This window comes from Malus sylvestris, chromosome 11, assembly GCF_916048215.2.
Source record: "Malus sylvestris chromosome 11, drMalSylv7.2, whole genome shotgun sequence".
Lineage (NCBI taxonomy): Eukaryota > Viridiplantae > Streptophyta > Magnoliopsida > Rosales > Rosaceae > Malus > Malus sylvestris.
Window position 1 is genome coordinate 2,147,385 of NC_062270.1, and position 22,650 is coordinate 2,170,034.

Genomic DNA, 22,650 nt, shown 5'->3' on the forward strand with positions numbered 1-22,650 from the left:
GATTTATAAACTAAACAAATAGAAAAACATCTACGAATTACTTATTCTAAAGTAGGGGGGAGGGCAGGCACTATTCACGTTTGTTTTGATTTTGCTTTATTTACAACAATGCCAGCCGAATGTGGCTGGGTTGGGGGGTAATTCTCCAAAATTCAGAGGGTGATTTTGTCTTTTGAGGTCAATTCCTCCCCCCTCGATTTTGCTTTATTTACAACAAAACCGTGGGATTTGGGGCTGGGTTGGAACGTAGTTATTAAAAGTTAGGAGGGTAATTTTGTCCTGTGCATTTGAGACGGATTGGGATGGGTTTGGGTTTGCTGTCATTCAGTGAGGGTTTCGGGGATGGGAGGCCATGCCTCCGATAGAGAGGGAGAGAGAGAGACAGAGCGAGAAAGAGGTGTGGGGATCTCAGCGCCATTGCTGCAGATCCTCGATTTCATGAGTGGGAGAGGGGGGACAGTCAGAGAAAAGTATGGGGGCCTGTAGTTAACAGGACACGAGTCTCAGGAGTAGAACCCAACCAGCTCTCATCTCTCACTCTTCCTCTCTCTCCTACGCGAGCCCTCTCATCTCTCACTCTTCCTGTTTCTGTCCTCCTCAAACCATAGCAGCCACAGCTCCATCTCTTCCGTTTCTCTCATCCTAGAACAGAAGAAATATGGAAAATCAGGGCTTTTTCATTTGCTTCCACAGATTTCTCGAGCTCCGGATCGCTAGCCTCCGTATGAAGGTTCGTCTCTCTCTCTCTCTCTCTCACTTTTTAATCATATATATATATATATATAACCTAATATTATTAGGACAAATAGAACATTTCATCTGGAGAGATTTTTTTAATTGATTGTTGTAAAATTCGATTCTTGCTAAATGCTTTCTTTATTTTTTGCTGATTTGTGTGTGGATTTTTTGTTTGATTTCATTTTTGGTTGCAGGAAACGTTTATCTTCTAATTTTAGGGTTTTGTTTTGGGAGTTTGCAAACGCTTTCTGGGTCAGGTGTGTAACCTATCATTAACATTTTTTTTTTTATAATTAAAATTGAAAGATTGCTGAGGAATGGATTTGCCTGCGGTTATATAACTTATCTTTAACCATTTTCCAATATTTTTTGTGTTTTAATTAGAATTCAAAGATTGTTGAGGAATGGATATGGCTATGGCTTAGTTGTGAATTAGTGGTGCAGCGGCAACTCCTAAGTTGCTATTTAGGTAAAATATCAGAGCTCCCCCAATTTGAATTTTCAATTCTGAATTTCAATTTCTAGGGTTCATTTCGATTTGGGTTTTTTTTGGAATCTGATCTTTCTTTGGTATTTTTGTTTATTTCGTCGTCAGTCATGGCCTCCTGAGATGAAAGAGCCATGGGCGTGCATGGCTGCTACTGTGTTTGCTTAGTGTGAGAGGCTGATTTGCTTTTGGGTTTGTGTTTCTCTTGCTAATTTTGGATATGTTTGGATTATTTTTTTATTTTTTTTTGGTTTTTGCTGGGGTTGTCATTCTTTTAAATTTTCTATGAAGAGTTGAATATTTGTGCCTGTCCAGGGTTTAGGTTTCGCTGAAATGTTCATATCTAGGATTAGATTTAGAAAAAAAATTGGGTTTTGAGCTGGGGCTTTTTTGCTTTTTGCTAATTCCATTGTTCCAATCTGCTTCTTACTTATGAAGATAATGTATTTTCCTGTATATTGTTTTCCCTTTTTTTCGTTGGTATTTTTGGTTATTTTCCTGTATGTTGCTTTCCTGTATATCAAATTTTATTTATTCATTTTTTATATGTTGTGAGCTGTTTTATGATTCAATCCAGCATCATCCACTTTCACAAAATAGGTTGCTTATACTTCAGTGGACACAATTTTTTAAGGTTTTTCTTAAAGTCTTGGTGTCATGTTACATTTTGAGGAAAGCTTCCATCTCTACGTGAATCACTGGCAAATAGAAAAACAAACTGTCTTTTCAGCATTCAACGTTGTCATTTGCATCTTGACAAATTGTCTTCAGTTTTTCTGAGAACTTCAATAGCTGAATGCAATTAGATGTAGGTTGATTTTATTTGAATTTTGTTTCCTTTTAATAAAATTTGCAGAATTCTGGCCAAATAGCCCCTTTAGACAAGATAGTTGAATTGAAGGAGAAATATAAGTTTCATGTGTTATTGGATGAGAGTAACTCATTTGGTGTGCTTGGAAAATCTGGAAGAGGTAACTGAATACTGTAGGATTCCGGTATTTTTAGAAACCCGTCTTTTTTTGTATCTCTCATAACTATTGATCCATTACCTGTTTGTGATTTCTGGTGGTGTGATTTTGCAGGTTGAAAAAATAGATATTATTACTGGTGCAATGGGACACGCATTAGCCACAGAAGGAGGATTTTGCACTGGAAGTGCTAGAGTCACCAATCACCAAGTATGTTTACCGAATACACACTATTAACCATTTATATGATGTCTCTGTTGATAGATGAAATTTTTAACAAGCAAATGACTTTCTTATCTTTCTATTTTAGTGAATGCTTAATTATGTGCTCACAATCACTTATGTGCATGCATATATTAAACAAAAAGCGTCAAAAGTTTCTAAATGATAAAATTTTGGGATATGGTATTTGGCAGCGATTGAGTAGCTCTGGGTACGTCTTTTCTGCTTCTTTGCCCCCATATTTTGCGAGTGCTGCCATTACTGCCATTGATATCCTCGAGGAAAACCCTGGTCTGATAACAAAGTTGAAGAAAAATATTGCCATATTATGGAAAGGTATGTTCTTGATCTCTTATTCACTTGCATGTAGTTTGATGTTCTTTATTCTGTATCTGGACAGTTGTCAGCGCCGTGGTGTGTACTCATCACTTGATCAATTTCCTTGGCATCCCCTTTGCTTTGTGAGATCACTTACTGTCTGCCTTGCATTATGATGCTCTTGATTGAGAAATGTGACGTGATGTGATGTGGTGTGCAGGATTGTCAGCTATACAGGGCCTCTCATTCGCTAGCAGTCCAGAATCCTGAATTGTCTTCCTCAGACTACAGAAAGCAGATTCTGTGAATCCTTTTCTGTCCTTTTCTGCCTCTCTACTTTTAATTGTAATGGTTGTGGTTATGCAGTTGTTGAAAGAGCATTCCATCTTTGTGGTTGCCTCCAAAAAGTCATCGCTTGATAAATGTCGTCTTCCATTAGGAATTAGATTGTTCGTCTCCGCTGGCCATATGTAATCCGATCTGTTCAAGGCAGCTGCATCCATGAAAGGTGTTGCAGAATTGGTGCTAGATTATATAACCAAGCAGATTGTCATTTTCTGAAGGCGGTATGTCTTTTTAACCAAGCAGAATTGGTGAAAAATTGAACCCAATAGAATATAGAAAATGAAGTGTTTAGAAAAGAATTTTTTTCAATTCAAGTTGTCTTTTTCTTTCTGTTTATTTAACTTCGGATTGGCTGCTTTATTTGTTTTTCTAGATTATATATTTTGATATTCTCTAAAAACTTATGTATCGTCTACCGTCACCTGCTTCTGCTCCTCAACTTGCTTCATTTTTAATTTTCAAACTTTATTTTTTACATGTGAAAGCAATTGATTGCCTTCTTTTGGAAAAATGCTAATGGAAAACTTTTTCCCCGTTTCTAAGTGATTCTCATCTGTTTTTTTGCAGTTTTCTATAGAGGTTTAGTTGAACATGGAGACAATAACCGATTGCTTGAAGGCAAGAATGTCTGGTATTGCTCACCTGGTATGTTTAATTTTCATTGTTCATCTGTCTAATTACGCTTTTTATTTTTGCTATCTCCCTTCATCTATAAACCGTTTGAGACTTATGTATCTCCATTTTGGCGATACAATTTCTTCATTGTGGAGATAATACTGTGTGATTGTTTTGCTTCTGGTAAATCTTTTATCTATTTTCCGTCTGTTCCAATTTGAATTACCTTTTTGGATTTTATATGCCGTTGATTTTACTAATTAAAGTATATAATTCCTTTGACACCCTCCGTGTATATATAGTGGCAATTTTACTTAAAATTGTCTTAAACCTAGACATGGATGATCATAACCTTGATGTACATGTGATTTGCAATTAGATGCGTTGTCTTCTATAGTTATTTGTTTGCCCTGAGGTTTTATACGATATACTTAGTTTCTTTTCTCTACTTCAGACCAAGCAGTGCAGTGCACGGTAGATATGACAGATTATATAGTGTGATGAATTGCTTGCTACTACAGATCTTTTTATCGACAGATATACATTGTATTAATCGTGAATTCCTTCGTGTGACAATAGTTGTGCTTTTGTGTCTGCATTATTTAATTTGGTTATGGTTTAATTTAATAAGATTATTATTAGAGGTTGAAAGAGGTCGCACTTGGTGCGATGGCAAGTGCCTTCGCCCATGAGCGGTAGGTCTTGGGTTCGAGACTTGGGAGCAGCCTCCCCATAAATGGGGGTAAGGCTAGCCGACATTCACCTCTCCCAGACCCTGCGTTAAGCGGGAGCCTTGTGCACTGGGTACGACCTATTATTAGAGGTTGAGCTGTCTTTAAGGTTTAATACATTTCATAAGTGGGTTAGGTTTTTCAACTTTAAAATTGTTTTGTTGTAAACATGCAGCGCCCATGCTCACAAAGTCCTAAACTAATTTTATTAAATTAAGGAGTTGGCAAACCACTTACAAAATTATGGACTCAAGGAATTAAAAAAACTGGTCCATTTCCTACTATCCTAACCCGTCTCCCCCAACCATTTTCTGCCATCCATTAGGTCCTTTAAATAATTAATGTCTTAAGTCTTGCATGACCAAACTTTCCACTTCCCATTTTGGGGAGAGAGAGAGAGAGAGAGAGGGGGAGAGAGAACCATATGGGGTATTCAGGATTTCAGGGAGAGGGGTAGGGGTCATGAGCAGAGGCTACTGAGGATGATGTGTGCCGGATTTTGTGATCATTTCCTAAGATAAGTTCATTTTTTAAATTGGATTCTTTAATGTTAGATTAGATTTTCAAATTTTTTAGTACATTAGGTCCGGTTTTGGCGGATTCATCTCTCTCTTTATTCCCTTATTTGTTTCATTTTCTCTAATTTTGGGGATTCCCTTTCTGTTCAGTATGTTCTTTGTTTTAAGGTCAGTTGGTTTTTTTTTTTTGGGTTTTTTTTGTGGGTTTTCAGTTCTTTAATTTGTTTAGTTGTTGTTAATTTTCCATAATTGTTTCCCCTAATCTGGATTGTTAAGTTTTCAACGGTTTTTTTTCCCAAAATCCACATGAACAGAGCTTCGGTGCTAAAGGATACCTGGGTTTTATTTTGTGCTGGAGTATATAATGTATTTAGATTGGGAACACAATCTTTGTTGAATTCTTTTTTTCCACTTTTTCTTTTTTCCCCTTCAATCGTTTCAATTAATTGTTGTTTTAGTATAACTATTGCTCTCTAAGCTGCGAAATTAGGTGTAAGAAAATCTTTTGTATACTTATATGGAACTGTTGATTTCCATAGCAGCTAAGGATATGTATAATTGTATTCTGGCCTTTTGAGTCTGTTGGCTTTTCTGTTTTGATCAAAATTGTTGATTTCTTTTGTGGAATTGGGTTTTAGCCTCGAATTGGAGACATGGGTGCTTGAGAACGTTTAATTTTTACACGCATTGTAAAGTGTTTGTAATTGTAAACATGTTTGAATCTTATACTTTCTATTTTTTTCCTTTTTTTTGTTTGCTTTTTTTTTTTTTAGCAAAATGATGTAAACTCGCGATTTATGGTGGTTTTGAATGGGTGACTTGCTCTTATAAAGTTCTGGAACATAAACTGCTTTGGAGCCAGCAGCACTCAGTAGCCAAAACAACGGCCTTTCTCTCCCTTATCGGAAAAGAGGTGCTTTCAGGGTGAGCCGCAATGCTCTTAATTTTGAGTAATGAGTTTGTGTTACTGTGCAGATCTGCCCAACTTCCCATTTAGTTTCTTGGAATTGTTATTTTTATATTTCCAATTATATATTTTAGTGCTTTTATGTTTGTCGTTCCGTGCTGGCAATTTGGAAAGCTCTAGAAACAATATAATTCTTGGGCTAATGTGAAGATTTTGTGTTCAATACTTTGATTCTGTTTTTCTATTTGCACTTAGAAAAACAAAGGATTGTGGTTAATTATTGTGCTGTGAAGCTTCTATGTTTTCTTTTTATGCCCAAGATTGACCTCTGCTGTTGAAAAGTACTTCCAACTCTCTCTTTCTATAAAAAATATGATCCAGTGTGAAGTTTGGTTGTTTCTCTCTCCAGAAACTTATATTCCATATTGCACCCATCAATTGTAATCATCCTTGATGTTGATGGTTTTGTTCATTTATTTTGTTTCAGAAATAAATGCCTAAAATTTTGATCTCTGTATTTCAAAAATAAATGCCTGATGTTTTGATCTTTGTGTTTCTCTCTCTAGATTAAGCGTAATCATTCTTATTCTTACTAATGTAGAAGTGGGTTGAGTTCTAATCTTTGCTTTCTATTTTACTGAAATTATTTTCTGATTTCTGCTATTAATTGCTGCTGAAATGTGACTTTTGTTATTACTTTTTTATCCTTCATATTTATACCGCTTTTGGATTCCATTCGAATTAAATAATGAAGTTAATCTTGATATGAATTCTCTCGCAACAATAGGAGAAGATATTGTAGCAAATAATCAATATTGAATTGAACTTGGACTGAGAGATCTAAGGATATGGGAAAACTAACTACCCATACCAAACAGCATAAAAAGAGAGACAAATTTCAAACAAGAGAGCGTACCTGAACAAGCCATATGTTTCAGATTGATGTCTGTTGAGTAGTAGAACGATGATTTAAGAACTCCCAGGAGTACACGTATAAACGATCGAGCAAATTTATCAAACTCCATGAGGGACAAAAATAGTGTCATTTTAATTCTTAAAAAGAAGGTTGGCATTGGATTGGTAAGCATGTTTACTAATTAAGATACAGATTGAAAACCAACCAGCAAAGATTATGGTAATTCACTAATTTGAACATAAACCAACTTTGAGAGTGTCATTAACCTGTTCATTTTATTTTTCTGGATAAGAAACAAACTGTCATTGAATGAGATCTTTGCTTCTGTAGTTTTTACTTGCTATATATACTGGGTCATAGTGGATAGCTGGGATAACCTCACAATAAGTTTGTATTCTTCTTCTATATAATCAATTCTATAGCTGTTGTTTTTCGTGATCCATATTTGCATTCTACATGTTATCTTTGTGACTGACTTATCAAGTCACTAAGCAGCAAGCGGATGTGCTGTTTTTTATTTTAGTCAAAGGGAACAAACTAATGGTCTAAGAGATTGCCTAAATGGATCCTAGAATAGTCAAAAATGCATAAAAGTTTGAAATAAATTGAGATCCAATATTATGAGTTGATTATCGGTACCATACATAAAACAAAGGAGTTCTTCTTGATTCAAGGGTGAACCATTTCATGAAATTATGATATTCTAAACAGTGAATTTGTGTTTTCAGGTAAACAAGAAGCTAAAGCGTAATCAAAGGATTTGTCGACCTATTGTGGAAGGTGAGATGCCAATTTTGTTTCCCAATACTTGATCTTTTATGGAAATTGTAATATTATATATTTTGAAACTCTAAACTGATTGTCCTTCACATGTTTTATGTAAATAGTTACACATCTATGCACAAATACTCACAATCAGTTCATCCAAATCTTGGTTATTTAAATTCTTAAGAGATGCCTTTGTTGATTTGTGATTTTGTTGGATTTATTCTGGTAAAATGTGTTTATTTGCATTGGTGCATTTAAGGGTGTGATTTCATTCTTGCCGCCTTTTTAGTTCATCTTTCTGTGCAAATTATTTATGTCGGTTGTCGATTATAGTTTGAAAGCGTAGGCCTCCCCGAAATTACTTAATTTAACAAAATTCAAATAAAAAATTTTAAAAATTGCAGGGTCAAAAAATTGCATCATTACAAAGCGTAGGCATGGGACTTACAAATGACTCCTTTCAAGTGGTCTGGGCATTACATAGAGAAAGGCAGCTAAAGCTTGCATGGGTTATCACTGGTGTCCTCGAAGCATGCCATTCTTTGGGTGTCATGCATTGGGACTTAAAGCCAGAGAATTTTCTATTTGTCAACCAGAAAGAGGATGCACCACTTAAGACAATAGATTTTGGGCTCTCTGTGTTCTTTAGACCAGGTATAATATCACATTTATGGATTAGATTTGTATCTGGAGCCCATATGGAGCTAATTAGGTGCAAAGATTATTGACCCTAAATTGTCATAAACCTATGAAATAAGATATATGCTTTCGATTCATTCTTGAGCTGGTATTTAATTGGTTTTTGGTAGAATTCTCTTACTATTTCTTCCCATGCCGTTAGTTTACTTTGATGAGTGTAGGGTTTTTTATTTTATACTTCTAGATTAAAATGGTACGATTCTGCTTGATGATCGTGGAAGCCAGCGATTCTGCTTCTACAAAAACTGCACCGATGTCGTTCCAGATCACTACTCCAAACCTCCCGCAAACTCCAAAGCAGGTTTATGATTTTTATTTTTTTTTAATATTTCATTTCCTCCTTTTTTTAATTTTTGAATTAAAAGAAAAGTTTGAATTTGAGGTTCGGATTTGAAGATTACTGCTGCTTATAGTTTTTATTTGGTATTTCATTGTTTAGCTTACGATTGTCATCAGTTTTCTTAGATTGATGGAATGTTTTTATAAGATATTGCTTTTAAAAGGTTATTATGTTATATATAAATATACTTTATACTGTAATGAAATTTTATATGAATAATATTTCAATCAGAGAGATACACGAAGATAAAGACAGGTTGAGCAATAAAAGCTATAAGCCACAAGCGATCAAGTAGTGTATTTTGTGTTTCCCTTCCTCCATTGGTATGGGTATGCTCTCTGTCTCAGTGTTGTGGGGTGAAAAGTTATTTGAAAATAATGGAAAGAACATTTTCTGCATCGTGATTCTTTAATTGTATGATAATGTTTCCAATGTTTTAGATTACATTGATCTGTATTATTTTAAAGTATATATGAAGATTAGTTTATAGGTGTATGCACTTAAATTGGATATATGGTATTTTTCAGATTATTTGACATACAATTGCATATAATCTCAATTTTTCTCATGCAATTTTTGTCTGAGCTTCCGAATCGTTGAATAGGATAATTCATACTTGGATAGCTACATCAGCACAATTGGAGTTGAATTTGTAAGCATTTTGTCAGTTTTACACTACTGATTCCTTTGATTCAACTCTCATCTTACCAACATCTTTCACTCATCTATCCCTTTTGTTTGTTCCTGATTATGATGAATTTTTTTGCAGATTAAATGTCTTATTCATGTGGTTAAGGATGGTGCATTCAAGTCCCGCAGCAACGCGCGGGCATTTTTGCTAGTACTTTCTAAAACGGAAACACCCTGCATGAATAAATCCAAAAATTAACAATGATTATAAAATTGCAGATACCATTGATTCTAGAATTACACATTCCATTTCCAGCTTACTTTATATATTCCATATATGTATACACCCTTCTCCAGTACAACACTGTATATGTTACTCATTTATATGCTGTTACTCTCAATTACACTTCATATATAGATTCCTCATTTGCTTTATATATTCCATATATGTTGCATTCTTTACCGAATATATAATTCTTTCATATATAGTTCTCTCATGAAATTAATTAAATTCCACAAAAGCAGCTAAGGGTATTGAATCAGTTAATGTAGATGGCGCTTATGGTTGATTCTGGTGGGGAATAGTACAGGGACATGCTCCACAGAATAGTAATTGGAATGGATACAAGAGGCTTTTTCAGATGATGCGCAAGCTCAAGCTGAAGCGACATGTCTGTTTTATATAAATACGTTTTTTTCACTTGCAGAAGATTTTTCCTCTCAGTGTGCATATAATTTATAAACATCATCTTTCTGGGCATTTTCACTTTTCCGTGCAAGTTCTTGGTAGCAATTTAACAACGGAATGTAGAAACTTGTCTTTATAAGTTGCTGCTTCTTAATAGTAGTGGTGCAATGCATGCTCTTGGTTAAATTAATAGAGTACATCTGTAATTTGGAATGGTTCTTTCTAAATTGGCAGGAATTTTTTCAGACGAGAAGATTGCATGATACTTCTGCTAATTGGATCAATGGAAACGATAGCCAATGATTGGGGGTATCTTTTGGCAGAATTACGAGGACTTTGTTGAGGATGGGATTCGAAAAGAAACTTTCAACTTGAACAAGGAGGGGGAAGAAGGTTATTTTGATGTAGATGGAAATTTTATTGAATATATGTATAAACACACTACTCTTTGGCACATATATTTTCAAACCCTTCTACACCTTCGACAATGTTTCAAACTTCGCAGCAAAGCTCGCGTACATCTCTTTTTTATTTCTATATATACATACATACATATATATATACACATTTGTTATATATATACATTTGTCATTGATTGCTGATTATTACCCAACACATGATGGATATAATCCCCCAAAAATTCACATTTTCACCATGTGCATTTCCTTTTGACTTATGACGTGCTAGGAAAAAATAAAATATACAATTTATCCACTTCAAATGACTTTATTTTTTAAGAAAATTCTTGAACCAGCAGGCTGAGAGTTTGGAATATCTTTTCATCCCATCTTTGAAATCCACATAGTTGATGCCAAACCTTACAGTATAACCCAACTCCCATTCAAAGTTGTCAAACAATGACCATGCAAAGAATCCCTTCACATTAACTCCATCCCTGCTCGAAAATATGAATATGAATCAGATATATACAACCATATATATCAGCGAAATTATTTAGTCATCAAGTAATAGAATGAAATCTTGTTTTTGTTATAAGCATACTTGAATATCGCAGTATGAAGATAATCAAAATGACGATCATAATAGTCAATTCTTTGATTATCAACTAGAGCATCCTTAAGTGGTAATTTGGGATCATTCGACTCATCAATTCCTACAATGATAGGTGGTATTGTTACGTAATTTCTAATATCTAGTAAGTCTAGTATATATTGGACAACATTTGATAACACAAAGTGATTTAAAAGCCACAAATTACCATTTTCAGTGATGTAAATTAGTGGATCCTTATACGTTCTCTTGATGTAAAGCAATAGCTCTCGAATTCCTCTTGGATAAACATGAAGCCAATCTGAAGGAGTCTGCAATATCATGAGGGTGAAACTTCAGCAATTTCACTATAAATAAATATCAAGAGGGTGAAACTTAATGAAACTTGATCAACATATTTGCAGAAACTATGTATACTACTATACTAGTTTAAGGTATATATATACACTCAAGGCTCACACAGTACATACCTCTGGACCAATTGGAACCCCATTACGCTCAGCTGCAGCAATAGACAAGTTCAAAGCCTTGTGAGTGTATATCTAATAAAGAAAGAAAGCCAACATCGTCAGCCAAAGCTCTTAGGTTTCTACTTACTTAAGAGATTGGCACGATAGTCCGTCGTGTAGTTTGGGTTTCTGGCATTAGGAGGAGGTGCATTGGCTGCATAATATGCTGTGTAGTAATTTACTCCAAGAAAATCAAATGAACCTTTTAGCATCTTGGATTGTTCTTTGGTGAACTTGGGTAATCGATTTTGGACGAGAGATCGCATACTATGCGGATAGTGACCATGCGTCAAGGGATCCATAAACCTATATTTTAAAAGAAAAACTAATGTAAATGGTTTGAAAACTTTAAGTTTTAACGACAAGGACAAAGTAAAAGGTAAAGTGAATAGTACCATGATTGACCTTTTTAGTGTAAAAATGTGGTTTTTCATTCAAGTGAACAGTACTGAGAGCTTTTCGTTAAAATTCTCTATTTTAAAAGGAAATTGTAACCTACATTAATTATATAAAAATGGAATATACCAACCATAAATTACTACATTTTTCTTTCAACAAACAATATTATAATTACACTTGGTTAAACACGAGTTTAAAACTAAACTTTAGGGAGGTGAATTCAAACTTGAGTGGAGCACATTGTGCTCTAGTCAACTTGGCTAAACACGAGTTTAAAATTAAATTATCCTATTGGATAGTCTCATTACTCATCTCAAATATTACCTAATTAGTTTTGTTGACAATGAATTCTTCTTTAATAGAAGAAGGGACTTTGCATTGGCTTATAAGTAAGTTAGGCTATTCGTCATAGTGCGGATTAATTTTATGGTGGAACCTCTTTCTTCAAATTTATCATTTGTAGTGATACTAAAAAGTTCAAATTTTCCTAAGCCCTAAATTAACAAATGGTTTCTAAAACAATTTTCTACACTCCTGCGAAATGACAATTTCCGATTTTGTCGATCTTCTCCTTCCTTATAATAGCTCGATATAAACTCTCTTTCATGTGCTACTTAGTACTACAGTCTAATAATATTCTTCTTTACTTATATATCAGAGGTCTTATGTTTGATTCTCTTCAAAGGCGAATTTGAACCACATTGTTGCTAACCCATTGTGAGGCCAAGCTCACCCATTCCCCTTCGTGTAAATACAATCGTTTGTTCATAAAAAAAAATAAAAAAAAAAGCTTTCTTTCGAGTAAGTATATGTGGTGATGTCTTATCGTATTTTGTAGAGTGAGAAGAGTAAAAGTTTCCTCCATTGCAATAATAATTAATTAGTCACTGCAATTACTTTGCTTTGCTTTATAAATTTTACCATTTTTACTATAGTTTATTTATATTCCTCTTCAGTTGTAAACAAAATGTCTTAAATTCGAATCTAATTGACGATGAGTTCAAACCAATTTATCCCCCACTTCAGTATAATTTATCGTTATATTTAAAAATATATATTTATCCTTTAAATGTACATACCATCCAAACATAAACTCCAATGCTCTTTGTGCGGCATCTTTGTCCTGCTTTGAGTTAGAAAATGGCACAAACCAATGTGATATTAACGTTATTCCTATTATGCCCTTCTGTGATGCCTGCACACGTTACAAATTATTATTTGAGCATTTGCAAATAATAAATATATGGGACACTTTGGATGCGATCCCTAGTTATCAATATTCTTTGATTGAAACTTTGTTAGTTTTTAGTTTTTGATTGAGATCCCTGACATTAATGTAATAATGTAAGTTACTATATTTTTTAAATTAAAAATTAAAAATTGAAATTTGTAATTGTTTATATTAATGAGATTTTATGGGATTAAAAATAATAATAAAATATAAATTATACTCTCTATTATATTGTGTGTGTGTGTATGTGTGTGTGTACATATATGTATGGGTACATTAACCAAAATTAACAAAAAAAGTTATTGTACCAAAACATGGATACATTTTCAAATCAACGAAAAAGAATGTACCCATATAAGTTTAAACATGGATTAAAAAATTTGAATGGATTTTATATTAAAAAAAGGGTACATTTTACATATAACAAATTGCTATATTTGAGAATGGGTACATTTAAGATTAAAAAAATTGAAAAATTATATGAATGGGTACATTTAAGATTAAAAATTAAGAATCTTTTTATATATAAAAAAAACTAATAGGTACAAACTTAATTTAATTTAATTTATTATTATTTTGGAAATGTTTGAATTGAAAATTAATTAGAAGTTTAATAGAGGTGTGAGTATTAAATCCTAAATTAATTACTAATTTTTATATTAAAAAATTATATAATAAACATGTAAATTCATTATCACATTAATGCTAGGAACTTGAATCAAAATTTGATAACTAATAAGGTCTTAGTTAATAAACAGTAAGAACTAGGGACCGGATACTAATTTTTCCTAAATATATTTTTGAGATAAACATCTATATATATAATTGGATTATAGTAATGCCTTAGAGATTTCTAAGAATGACCTGATACTTTTCTCTATACGACTTTACAGCAGCTGCATGAGATAGAAGTAGGTTGTGTGCCACCATATATGGCTCAGTCCCTGATTTTCTACTTGGTGGAAACTTTCCTTCTACATAACCATGAGTAGTATAGCTCCACGGCTCGTTTAGCGTGATCCAATGCTTAACTTTGTCACCAAATTCCCTAAAGCATAAGTCTGCAAAGTCCCGAAAATGTTCCCTGTATATTGTATATTGGGAGGAGAATGAAAACAAACAGAAAATCATAAATTTTGGAGTAAGCTTTTTGTTACATTCTTATACAAATATTTTCAAGGGATGTATTATTCGTATTCTTCACAACACGATCCACAGACAGCACAACTAGTGAATCTCTATGATGTATTATAGCAAGGCTTTATTGTCGAATGAGCGTATATTTGCAAGTCTTATCAAAAAGTGATAATGTTTTGGTTCGATATGCAACGGGAATAGTTGAACTTTCACTTACACAACTCGAGGGCTTACGAAACCACCATATTCATCCTGCAATGCTTGGGGAGCATCCCAGTGAAAAATTGTGACGAAGGGCTTTAGACCTGCATTCACCAATTAATATATTAAAAAAAGAAAATGAATATCAATAGCTGATTTCTTTATTAATTTTTTCATTAAGGACGCATAACAGTAGAGTAATGTTAGGTAAATCAAATTTGCAAATCATATGATGTGTCATTAATAGAAAATAAGCACGTTAATCGACACGTAAGTAATAATTCAATCATCAATACACATCATACGATTTACAAAATTTAGTTTAAAAAATTGATCTTCCTAACATTATCCTATCTATTAGTCATAGGAGTCGGGTGCATAACCATTGGCTTGAAGCTCTTTGATTAGGTTGTTGTAATATCTGATTCCTTCTTTGTTCACACCGCCACTTAACTTTCCATCTGATCAATGTGATCCAAGTTAATGTATGGACAAACATGTTAAAGCATCAACTAAACACATGGCATAAAAAAATCATTCAACACGTATGATATGAAAAATCATTAAGCAAGGGATTGTAGTTGGCGAGAAGCGTTAATTCTCCCACCTCTGATAGGAGAAAAAAACTCCATGTTCGGCAACACGGTTCATACAGCCAGTGCCATAATATAAGTGATTGAACTTTTTTTAAGTATTCAACCATTTGTATTATAACTCTTGGTGTATTGGCCGACACATTGAAAAAAATCTCTTATAATACAGATCAATGAAAAATAAGGAAAAATATTAGTAACCTATCTATATTATGTATGGGATCAACGATCCCCTCTCTCATAATCAATTTAATTTATGATTTTTCAGGTATTGAAAATTCAAGGCAATGTAGGAATTACAAAGAACTAATCAAAATTAAAAATAAAAATATAAATCTCACACATAGTTTTATGAATCGTCTTACTTGGTAACAACCTAGTCCATGAGATTGAGAATCTGTAAGCATCAAATCCCATTTCCTTCATAATCTGAACATCTTCCTATAACAGCAAGGAAGTTAGAGAATCCAATAAAAAAAAAAGAGAGAAAGTATAGGCAAATAAAAAAGAAACCTTGTTGTTCTTTGTACATGATTTCATATACATATGGTGTGGGCTTAATTAATTGTACCTTGTAGCGATGATATTGATCAGTAGCCACATCACCATTGCTGCCATCTGCTATCCTACCTATTTTGTTTCCCATTAAAACATATAAGATATTTGAAATAGACCGTTAACATGTAGAATTAAAAATAAAATCAATAAATATATTGCCCTTTTAAAATATTATTGTAGTTTTTCAACTAACACGGTATTTATTGTTAATTTTGTTTAAGCTATATTAGTATGTCTAACGTCAATGTTTAATTTGTTTGCATTTCGCATTTCTTTATCCGTGCGAACGTTGTGGATACGAGTTAAGAGCTAGCAACCAAGAACCAAATTAAGCTTATTGACCATCAATTACCTCATCTCAAGATTTGGATTTAAAGTCTTAAACAGCGCTAAATGAAATTCAATATCCTTTTGATAATTTAAGAAAGAATAAAACCTGGATATTTGTGAGTGAATGCATCCCATATACTTGGTCCTCTACCATCTTCATTTGCAGCACCTTCATACTAAATTCAACACACGTGCGCGCACAGAAAATATAAATCAAAACCGTGCTTGTCATCTGACCATAACCTTAGCGAAAAAGCCAAAGTCAAGTACTACCTGGTAGGCCGCTGAAGCTGCCCCGAAAATGAAACCGGCTGGAAAACTGCTTCGTTTTAGGACACCAGTGTCACATGTAGTACCAAAATGGCTTTGATTGATAGCTCTACTTGTCACTGCACAGCCAAGAACTAGTAGCAAGCTGAAGAGGATAGTACTGCCTTGGAGTGCCATAGTTAAGTTCGTATTTTTGTTTTAGGTATTTATATAAATCATGTAGAAACCATGAAATAACAAAAGGACTGAGGAATTAATGATATTAATTTGAAAGCTATGCCATCTGATTCGATTCTTATAAACGCTTCCATGCATATTAACCTAAAATGTTGGACAACAAAGAAGGGGATATACTTGGAAAGCTTTCCCTGGCCCTATATTTCAATAAGAAGCGGTCAATGCGCTATACGTAGTTTAAGTTGTGAACGGATTACATTCAAGTCTTAAAATTGAGCCCTTGTGAGCTATATTCGGAGAAATAGGAGCTTTCGTGTACACACCTAGGACGTAGGGTTGTGAGTATGCTACATGTAGTTTTTTCATACAAACATATATCTACGTTATAAGTAAGTCGGTGAATGAGTGCATCCCTTAAGAAAGCATCCAAGCATTATTCTATTTACGATCTAAATCTGATTTTCATGCTACTTTTCTTTGGATTTTGAATGTCATAGGTTGAAATAATTATCTCATATTTGTATTATACGCAGACTGATAAGTTTGCTGCAAGGAAGTTAGAATTTTGATCCCCATAGACATTTATTATTGATTTTTTGGTACAAAACATACATTTATTTTTGTCCGTAGACAAAAATAAAATTCATATTATTGAAGGAATACAAATATTAAAAAAGGGAAATGATATGCTTAAATGTCTATGTCACGAACAATAATTGCAATCGGCCTTCTTTCTACTCTTTCAAGAAATTTTTGAACCATCGTGCTGACAGTTTTGAATGCCTTTTTTGCCCATCATTGAAATCCACAAAGATCAAACCAAACCGTACTGTGTATCCAGCAGACCATTCAAAATTGTCTAGTAACGACCATGAAAAGTATCCTTTCACATTGACACCATCCCTGCAAACAAAAGAGAGGAAAATTAAATACAATGATTACTAGTTTAATGATTAAATAACCAAAATGTAAGAAGGCTAGACCATATATATAAATAACCTTAGTAATAACTAGTGAAAATAATTTTTTTGTCACTTAGTCCTACGGTTTAATGATATTCTTCTTCATTTGTAAGTGAGAAATCTTAGATTTAATTATTGCCAAAGACAAATTTGAACCACATTATTGTTAGCCCAATCTCTCACCCTCTTAGTATAAATAATATTATTTGTTAAAAAAGAACTTACTTGATTGCTCTGTTAAGGTAATCGAGGTGCTGATAGATGTAATCAATTCTATGGGTGTCATTGAGAGATTTCTCAAGTGATAATGTGGGATCATTCCACTCATCAATGCCTGCAAACATAATTTGTTATCACGTACGATCCTTAAGTTTATATCACTTTATAGAACTTAACTGAAACATTGATGATCTAATTAATCAAGGTTTAAAAATAATTACCGTTCTCAGTAATGTAAATGAGAGGATTTTGATAATTTTTCTTTGTGTAAACTAAAAGTTCTTGAAGTCCTTTAGGATAAACATATAGCCAGCTTGAAGCACCCTGCAACCCAATATTTGAAGATAATTGAGCTAATTACATGAAAACAATTATCCTTCGAATACTAATAACATAAGCTAATAATTTGATGCGTACCGGCGGACCAATAGGGACCCCATTATGCAATGCTGCACAAAATTAATGAATATTAGAATTTACTAAACTTGAATTGATCAAAGTAAGCTTTTCAATTAGTGAAATAAGACTTTATTGTTGTTGTTGTACTCACGTGATTGAAAAACGCGAGCATCAGTCAAGTAACTTGCATTTAGAGAATTATTGTGAGGTGCATAGCTTGAATAATGAGTAGTATAGTAATTTATTCCAATGAAGTCATATGACCCTTTTATTAACTTGGATTGTTCTGCCGTGAATACAGGTAATCGTTTTCCAACAAGAACTTTCATGGTGTGTGGATAACTACCACTTGTCAATGGCTCCATAAACCTATATAAACAAGAAAAATTAAAGAATAAAGTCAATATTATACATGTAAAGTATTGGTGGCCACTTAAGGTAGTTGTGTTAAAATATAAAAATTATTAATATACTTGCCATCCAAGCATAAAATCCAAAGATCGTAATGCAGCATTTTGATGGCGCGTGCTGTTAGAAACAGGCACAAACCAATGTACCCCTAGTGCCATCCCTATTACGCCCCTCTGAATTTTCTGCACATTATCACGCAAATTTGGTTTTTTCAGAGCAAGAAAAAGGTACAGCCCTTGTCTATTTAACTATATAAACTATTCAATGTTGTATTAATTATAACTTAATAGCGTGTCACATAGAGTTTTGAATGAGGAACCAATAGTATGACCATAAAAAATAATTAATACCTGATATTTGTATCTGTACAGCTTTACTGCAGCTGCATGAGCAAGGAGGAAGTTGTGTGCCACCAAATATGGTTCAGTACCAGAATCTCCACCAGTACAGTTTCGCTCCATCCAAGCTGAACATCTTCCTGGTGCGAAAGCTCCTTCTGCATAACCATTAACTGCATAGGTCCATGGCTCGTTCAAGGTCATCCAATGCTTCACTCGGTCACCAAATGCCTTATAACAAATTTCAGCGAAATCTCGAAAATGATTGCTGCATATTGGAAGATTTAAAATCAATTATTTTGTGCTGATTTTGAAGCTTATGCATTAATTATATCAGTACGCATTTAAATAAACGATCTTTATGCAGAGGATATAAGCGTTCACTCACACAATTTTTGGGCTTAAGAAACCCCCGTATTCTTCTTCTAACGCTTGGGGAAGATCCCAATGGAAGATTGTCACGAATGGCTTTAGACCTATATATAACATGACCATTAAAAGTAAAAAGTTCGGTTATAACGTATTCTTATTAGATATTTTGTAAGGTGGGAGGATATATGATACTGGGCAGCTGTATCACCTCTGCTTAGGAGTGCATTGATGAGATTATTGTAGTATTTGATTCCTTCTTGGTTCACACCCCCACTTAGCTTTCCATCTAATTGTAGTTAGAAGAAACAAATAATCAAATACCTTCAAAGGGCGTAAAACAGGACAGTTGTCTGCAATATATTGAGGATTTGTTGGAAACAAATACGTGAACGCGGGGTACAACCACCCACTTACTTGGTAATACTCTGGACCATGAGATAGATAACCTATAAGCATCCAAGCCCATATTCTTCATAATCCCTACATCTTCCTACATATGATAACACAAAAGATACTACAAGAATAAATCTCATCTGAGAATTAAGTCCTGGATTTTCTTATGGTCGTGTGCTTATTGAATCAAGATTCAAGAAGGTATGGAGAATAAATTTGATGTGATTTTTGAACCTTATAACGGTGATATTGATCAGCAGCTACATCTCCAGTGGTGCTACCATTGATCCTTTCTGCATTTAACCAAAGAAATTTTTATTTTTTAGAGAAAGATGATCGCAGAAATTAGTATACTTATGTGTGTGTGTGTACTGCAACTCACAATCTATTCATCTATAAGGAAAAATCGCTTCTTTTATATGTGTTATAAGATTTCTGCACCGGACCAGGTTCAGTTAAATATCAACTGAAATAAATAAACATGCAACTTGTAATTATTGTTAGGTAACAACACAATGAAGTCGCCGTTTTTGTTTATAAAAATAGATTGAACTACAAATGTATAAAGAGGATATGTTAATTATCACACACACACTTAGATATTATATATGAACTTTCAGTCGGTTTCTTTTTTCCTCATTTTTTTATAGCCGGAAATACAGGTATCCCGTCAGGACAGAAAAAGAAAACGACCAAAGAAATTTTACTTGATTGCACCCTGGCCATGATGAATGCCCACGAGGCTATTTTATTACACTTATATAAAGCAGAACAAGTCAAGAATAACTAAATTTCATGAAGTCGACACTAGCACTACAATCTGAAGGTAATTTTCTCCACTTTGTAAATGAGAGATTTAAGTTGCACTGTCAAAAAGGGGGAATTCAATAACTAATTACAGTTGGCGCACCATATGACTTAACCAAAATATCCAATTACAATATATTGTTGTATAAACAGAATTTCATGAAGTGGTTCCGAATGAAAGATTACGTTTGGTTTTGAAAGATAAAAAAGGCATGCATGCAGCAGGCCGGCGAAGAGATAAATTAAATTTGGCTTAATTGGAGAAACCTATAGAACAAAAGAACGACACCAGAGATTTAGAAAAAGTTATTTAAAAAAGAAACAATGTGGTTTTGGTTGCAGACGTGGGCGTGACCACATTAGCTAGAGTGAAATTTGTGCTCCCCCTCATGCATCCTAGTCCAAATCTCCTTCTTTGGCATTTAAATTGGTTAAAAGTAAAATGTCGCTGGTATAGAAAACATATAATTTGATTCGGGATGCATCTGTGGAGGTACCTGGATACTGGTGGGTGTAGTTATCCCAAATGCTTGGTTTTCTACCACCTTGATTCCATGCACCTTCATACTGTAGTACACAATGATGACATCAGTATATTTGTTAAAGATGCTAATTGGTGATCTGGCATTAAAAGAAAGCTAATATATAAAACACAGATAAAAGGCATATGACTAACTTGGTAAGCTGATGAAGCTGAGCCAAATATGAACCCTCTAGGAAAACTGGTCCTGTTGAGGCTGGTAGTGCTATAACGACTAGGTATAACAGGAGATTTTTTAGCGTTTGTCAATGCAATGCCAATTATAAATAGCACAGCCAACAGCAAAGAATCAAGTTTCATTGCCATAACTAAGGGTTTCTGGTGATCCAGACTGGTTTTTGCTCTTCTTGGCATGGCGTTTATATAGAGGAAGTACACTTGAGAAAAACAAATGAAGGATGATATTGAACCAGAAAACGTGGGAGGAGACGTATAATAATATATGATAACAGCTATTAGTCTTCGCCAATTTAGATAAGTTTTCAATATATGACTAAATATGTATTACGGGAAGTTACAAAGTGAAGGCACGCCAACATTCAAAAGTCAATTATTCGTTTACAATTAATCGTTTATTGACACTAATTAATAACTGTAATCTGATGTGAGAAGAGTATCAATCCCACATCATAATTAATTTTGTGTAAAATATATGATATATAATTAATGGCTAGTATGGGATTGCTCGAGTAAGAAACATTTTTGTTCTTAAGTGATTTTAATAGAAACATAACAAACTGTTTATTAAAAATATTTATTAACAACTCCTAAAAGAAAATGATAGTTGCTTTTTAGAAAGCACTTTTGGTTGTTTTTTGCCAAGTAATGTCATCGGTACTTCTAGCTATCTCAAAAGTACATTGGTCATTCGAAAAACACTTCTAAACTGAGCTAATTAGGTAAGAGGTGAAAATGAGAGGTGGGTATGTATATGTGGGATGAAATTCTATTTTTGAGGCTCTGAAAAGTAAACGATATACATACAGCTTTCTCTTCTTGATTTGAAATAGTCTTCAGCTCCTTGAAATTTCTAATAACGAAAAAAAATTGCCATGGGAGTTGTCTGGATCGCATGTTTATCTTCCTTTTGTTCTGGAAGGCGTATGATTTTTTTCTTACGCTAAATATCTCAGGATAAGCATTCCATGGTAGTATGAGAAAGGTCTAATTCACATTCTTCCTTCCTCCAAAACAATTGAAGAATTCCACTTTGAAATTTTCTTCTTGTCATATCCTAACAATTTTACCTTGAATCTGCGCCTCTAATTTGAATTGCATATGTAGCTTACAAGTTATGAAATTTTGTGTATATACAAACACTAACCATTGTATCGGAACTATATAAACGAAAGTGGCCACCGTGTTGATTAAAATGTGAACATAAACTCCAAATTAAGTTTGGAGATGAGGGAATATCCTTCACCACACACCTTCACATGTGATCTCTTTCTACTTAACACTTATTCAACTTGAATTTCGATGTTGTGTGACGTGGAAACTCGGATAACACATATCTTAGAATTTGAGTGCTCAACCTAAAATCTAAGGCCCGAGATATTTCAAACAATAATAAAAAATTTGATTCAATGCACTATACAACAACATAGACTTATCTCAATAAGTGAGGTCGGCTGTATGAATCTTATAATGTCATTGCGGGTCGGTTTCATTTAGGATTTGTTATATAGAGATTTGACGTGAAAACGGAGTGTCAGCTGTCGACTACCTGACCACCTTTATCTCCTCCTTTATCTAGATTTGAGACCACCAACAGAGTATAAAATTACACAGACGAAGTTTTTATTAAATGTAATACATATAGAATACATCACATGATATCTTTTATATTCTTTTAGAATCTCCACAATGCATATAAAATGACACGAGGAGCAAACGTACAAC

The 22,650-nt window shown here is 33.7% G+C and overlaps 2 protein-coding genes and 2 long non-coding RNA genes across 15 annotated transcripts; 2 read left to right on the forward strand and 2 right to left on the reverse strand.

Moving 5' to 3' along the window:
• Window positions 1–2,341, forward strand: LOC126588800 (uncharacterized). Of its 2 annotated transcripts, none has more exons than XR_007611618.1 (6): window positions 1–730; window positions 933–995; window positions 1,123–1,207; window positions 1,334–1,417; window positions 2,082–2,196; window positions 2,308–2,341. It is a non-coding gene; the product is annotated as an uncharacterized LOC126588800 (long non-coding RNA). The 2 variants fall into 2 exon arrangements; XR_007611620.1 differs by having other exon boundaries at window positions 1,132–1,207.
• A 269-nt stretch (window positions 2,342–2,610) lies between these two features.
• On the forward strand, window positions 2,611–9,431 carry LOC126588799 (uncharacterized). 11 transcript variants are annotated; one of them, XR_007611617.1, is made up of 9 exons: window positions 2,611–3,299; window positions 3,646–3,723; window positions 5,716–5,866; window positions 7,494–7,545; window positions 7,938–8,187; window positions 8,417–8,533; window positions 8,804–8,895; window positions 9,177–9,224; window positions 9,342–9,425. It is a non-coding gene; the product is annotated as an uncharacterized LOC126588799 (long non-coding RNA). The 11 variants fall into 11 exon arrangements; XR_007611609.1 differs by having other exon boundaries at window positions 8,417–8,895; window positions 9,342–9,431; XR_007611611.1 differs by lacking the exon at window positions 8,804–8,895 and having other exon boundaries at window positions 9,342–9,431.
• A 947-nt stretch (window positions 9,432–10,378) lies between these two features.
• LOC126588795 (beta-glucosidase 12-like) lies at window positions 10,379–16,400 on the reverse strand. Its single transcript, XM_050253915.1, has 13 exons — window positions 16,133–16,400; window positions 15,966–16,035; window positions 15,543–15,601; window positions 15,337–15,412; window positions 14,762–14,839; window positions 14,395–14,482; window positions 13,905–14,124; window positions 12,889–13,004; window positions 11,499–11,716; window positions 11,372–11,403; window positions 11,110–11,212; window positions 10,893–11,004; window positions 10,379–10,785 (listed from the first exon to the last, which is right to left on the reverse strand). The coding sequence occupies exons 1-13, from the start codon at window positions 16,304–16,306 to the stop codon at window positions 10,617–10,619; spliced, it is 1,515 nt and encodes a 504-aa protein (XP_050109872.1). The 5' UTR covers window positions 16,307–16,400; the 3' UTR covers window positions 10,379–10,616.
• A 463-nt stretch (window positions 16,401–16,863) lies between these two features.
• LOC126588793 (beta-glucosidase 12-like) lies at window positions 16,864–21,117 on the reverse strand. Its single transcript, XM_050253912.1, has 13 exons — window positions 20,884–21,117; window positions 20,705–20,774; window positions 19,635–19,693; window positions 19,422–19,497; window positions 19,216–19,293; window positions 19,024–19,111; window positions 18,648–18,903; window positions 18,364–18,479; window positions 18,038–18,255; window positions 17,905–17,936; window positions 17,709–17,811; window positions 17,494–17,602; window positions 16,864–17,209 (listed from the first exon to the last, which is right to left on the reverse strand). The coding sequence occupies exons 1-13, from the start codon at window positions 21,100–21,102 to the stop codon at window positions 17,041–17,043; spliced, it is 1,593 nt and encodes a 530-aa protein (XP_050109869.1). The 5' UTR covers window positions 21,103–21,117; the 3' UTR covers window positions 16,864–17,040.
• Window positions 21,118–22,650: the final 1,533 nt, after the last annotated feature.

Bases quoted from the DNA above. Each gene is read 5' to 3' on its own strand.
- LOC126588795 (XM_050253915.1), bottom strand. From the start codon at position 16,306: ATGGCACTCCAAGGCAGTACTATCCTCTTCAGCTTGCTACTAGTTCTT. The intron at 15,413-15,542 runs GTACAATTAATT...TTGCTGTTATAG, and splicing joins ATCAATATCATCGCTACAAG to GAAGATGTTCAGATTATGAA. The intron at 14,840-15,336 runs GTAAGACGATTC...CACATTGATCAG, and splicing joins ATGGACTAGGTTGTTACCAA to ATGGAAAGTTAAGTGGCGGT.
- LOC126588793 (XM_050253912.1), bottom strand. From the start codon at position 21,102: ATGCCAAGAAGAGCAAAAACCAGTCTGGATCACCAGAAACCCTTAGTT. The intron at 19,112-19,215 runs GTGATACAGCTG...TGTTATATATAG, and splicing joins CAATGCACTCCTAAGCAGAG to GTCTAAAGCCATTCGTGACA. The intron at 17,603-17,708 runs GTAATTATTTTT...TTATGTTTGCAG, and splicing joins CATTTACATTACTGAGAACG to GCATTGATGAGTGGAATGAT.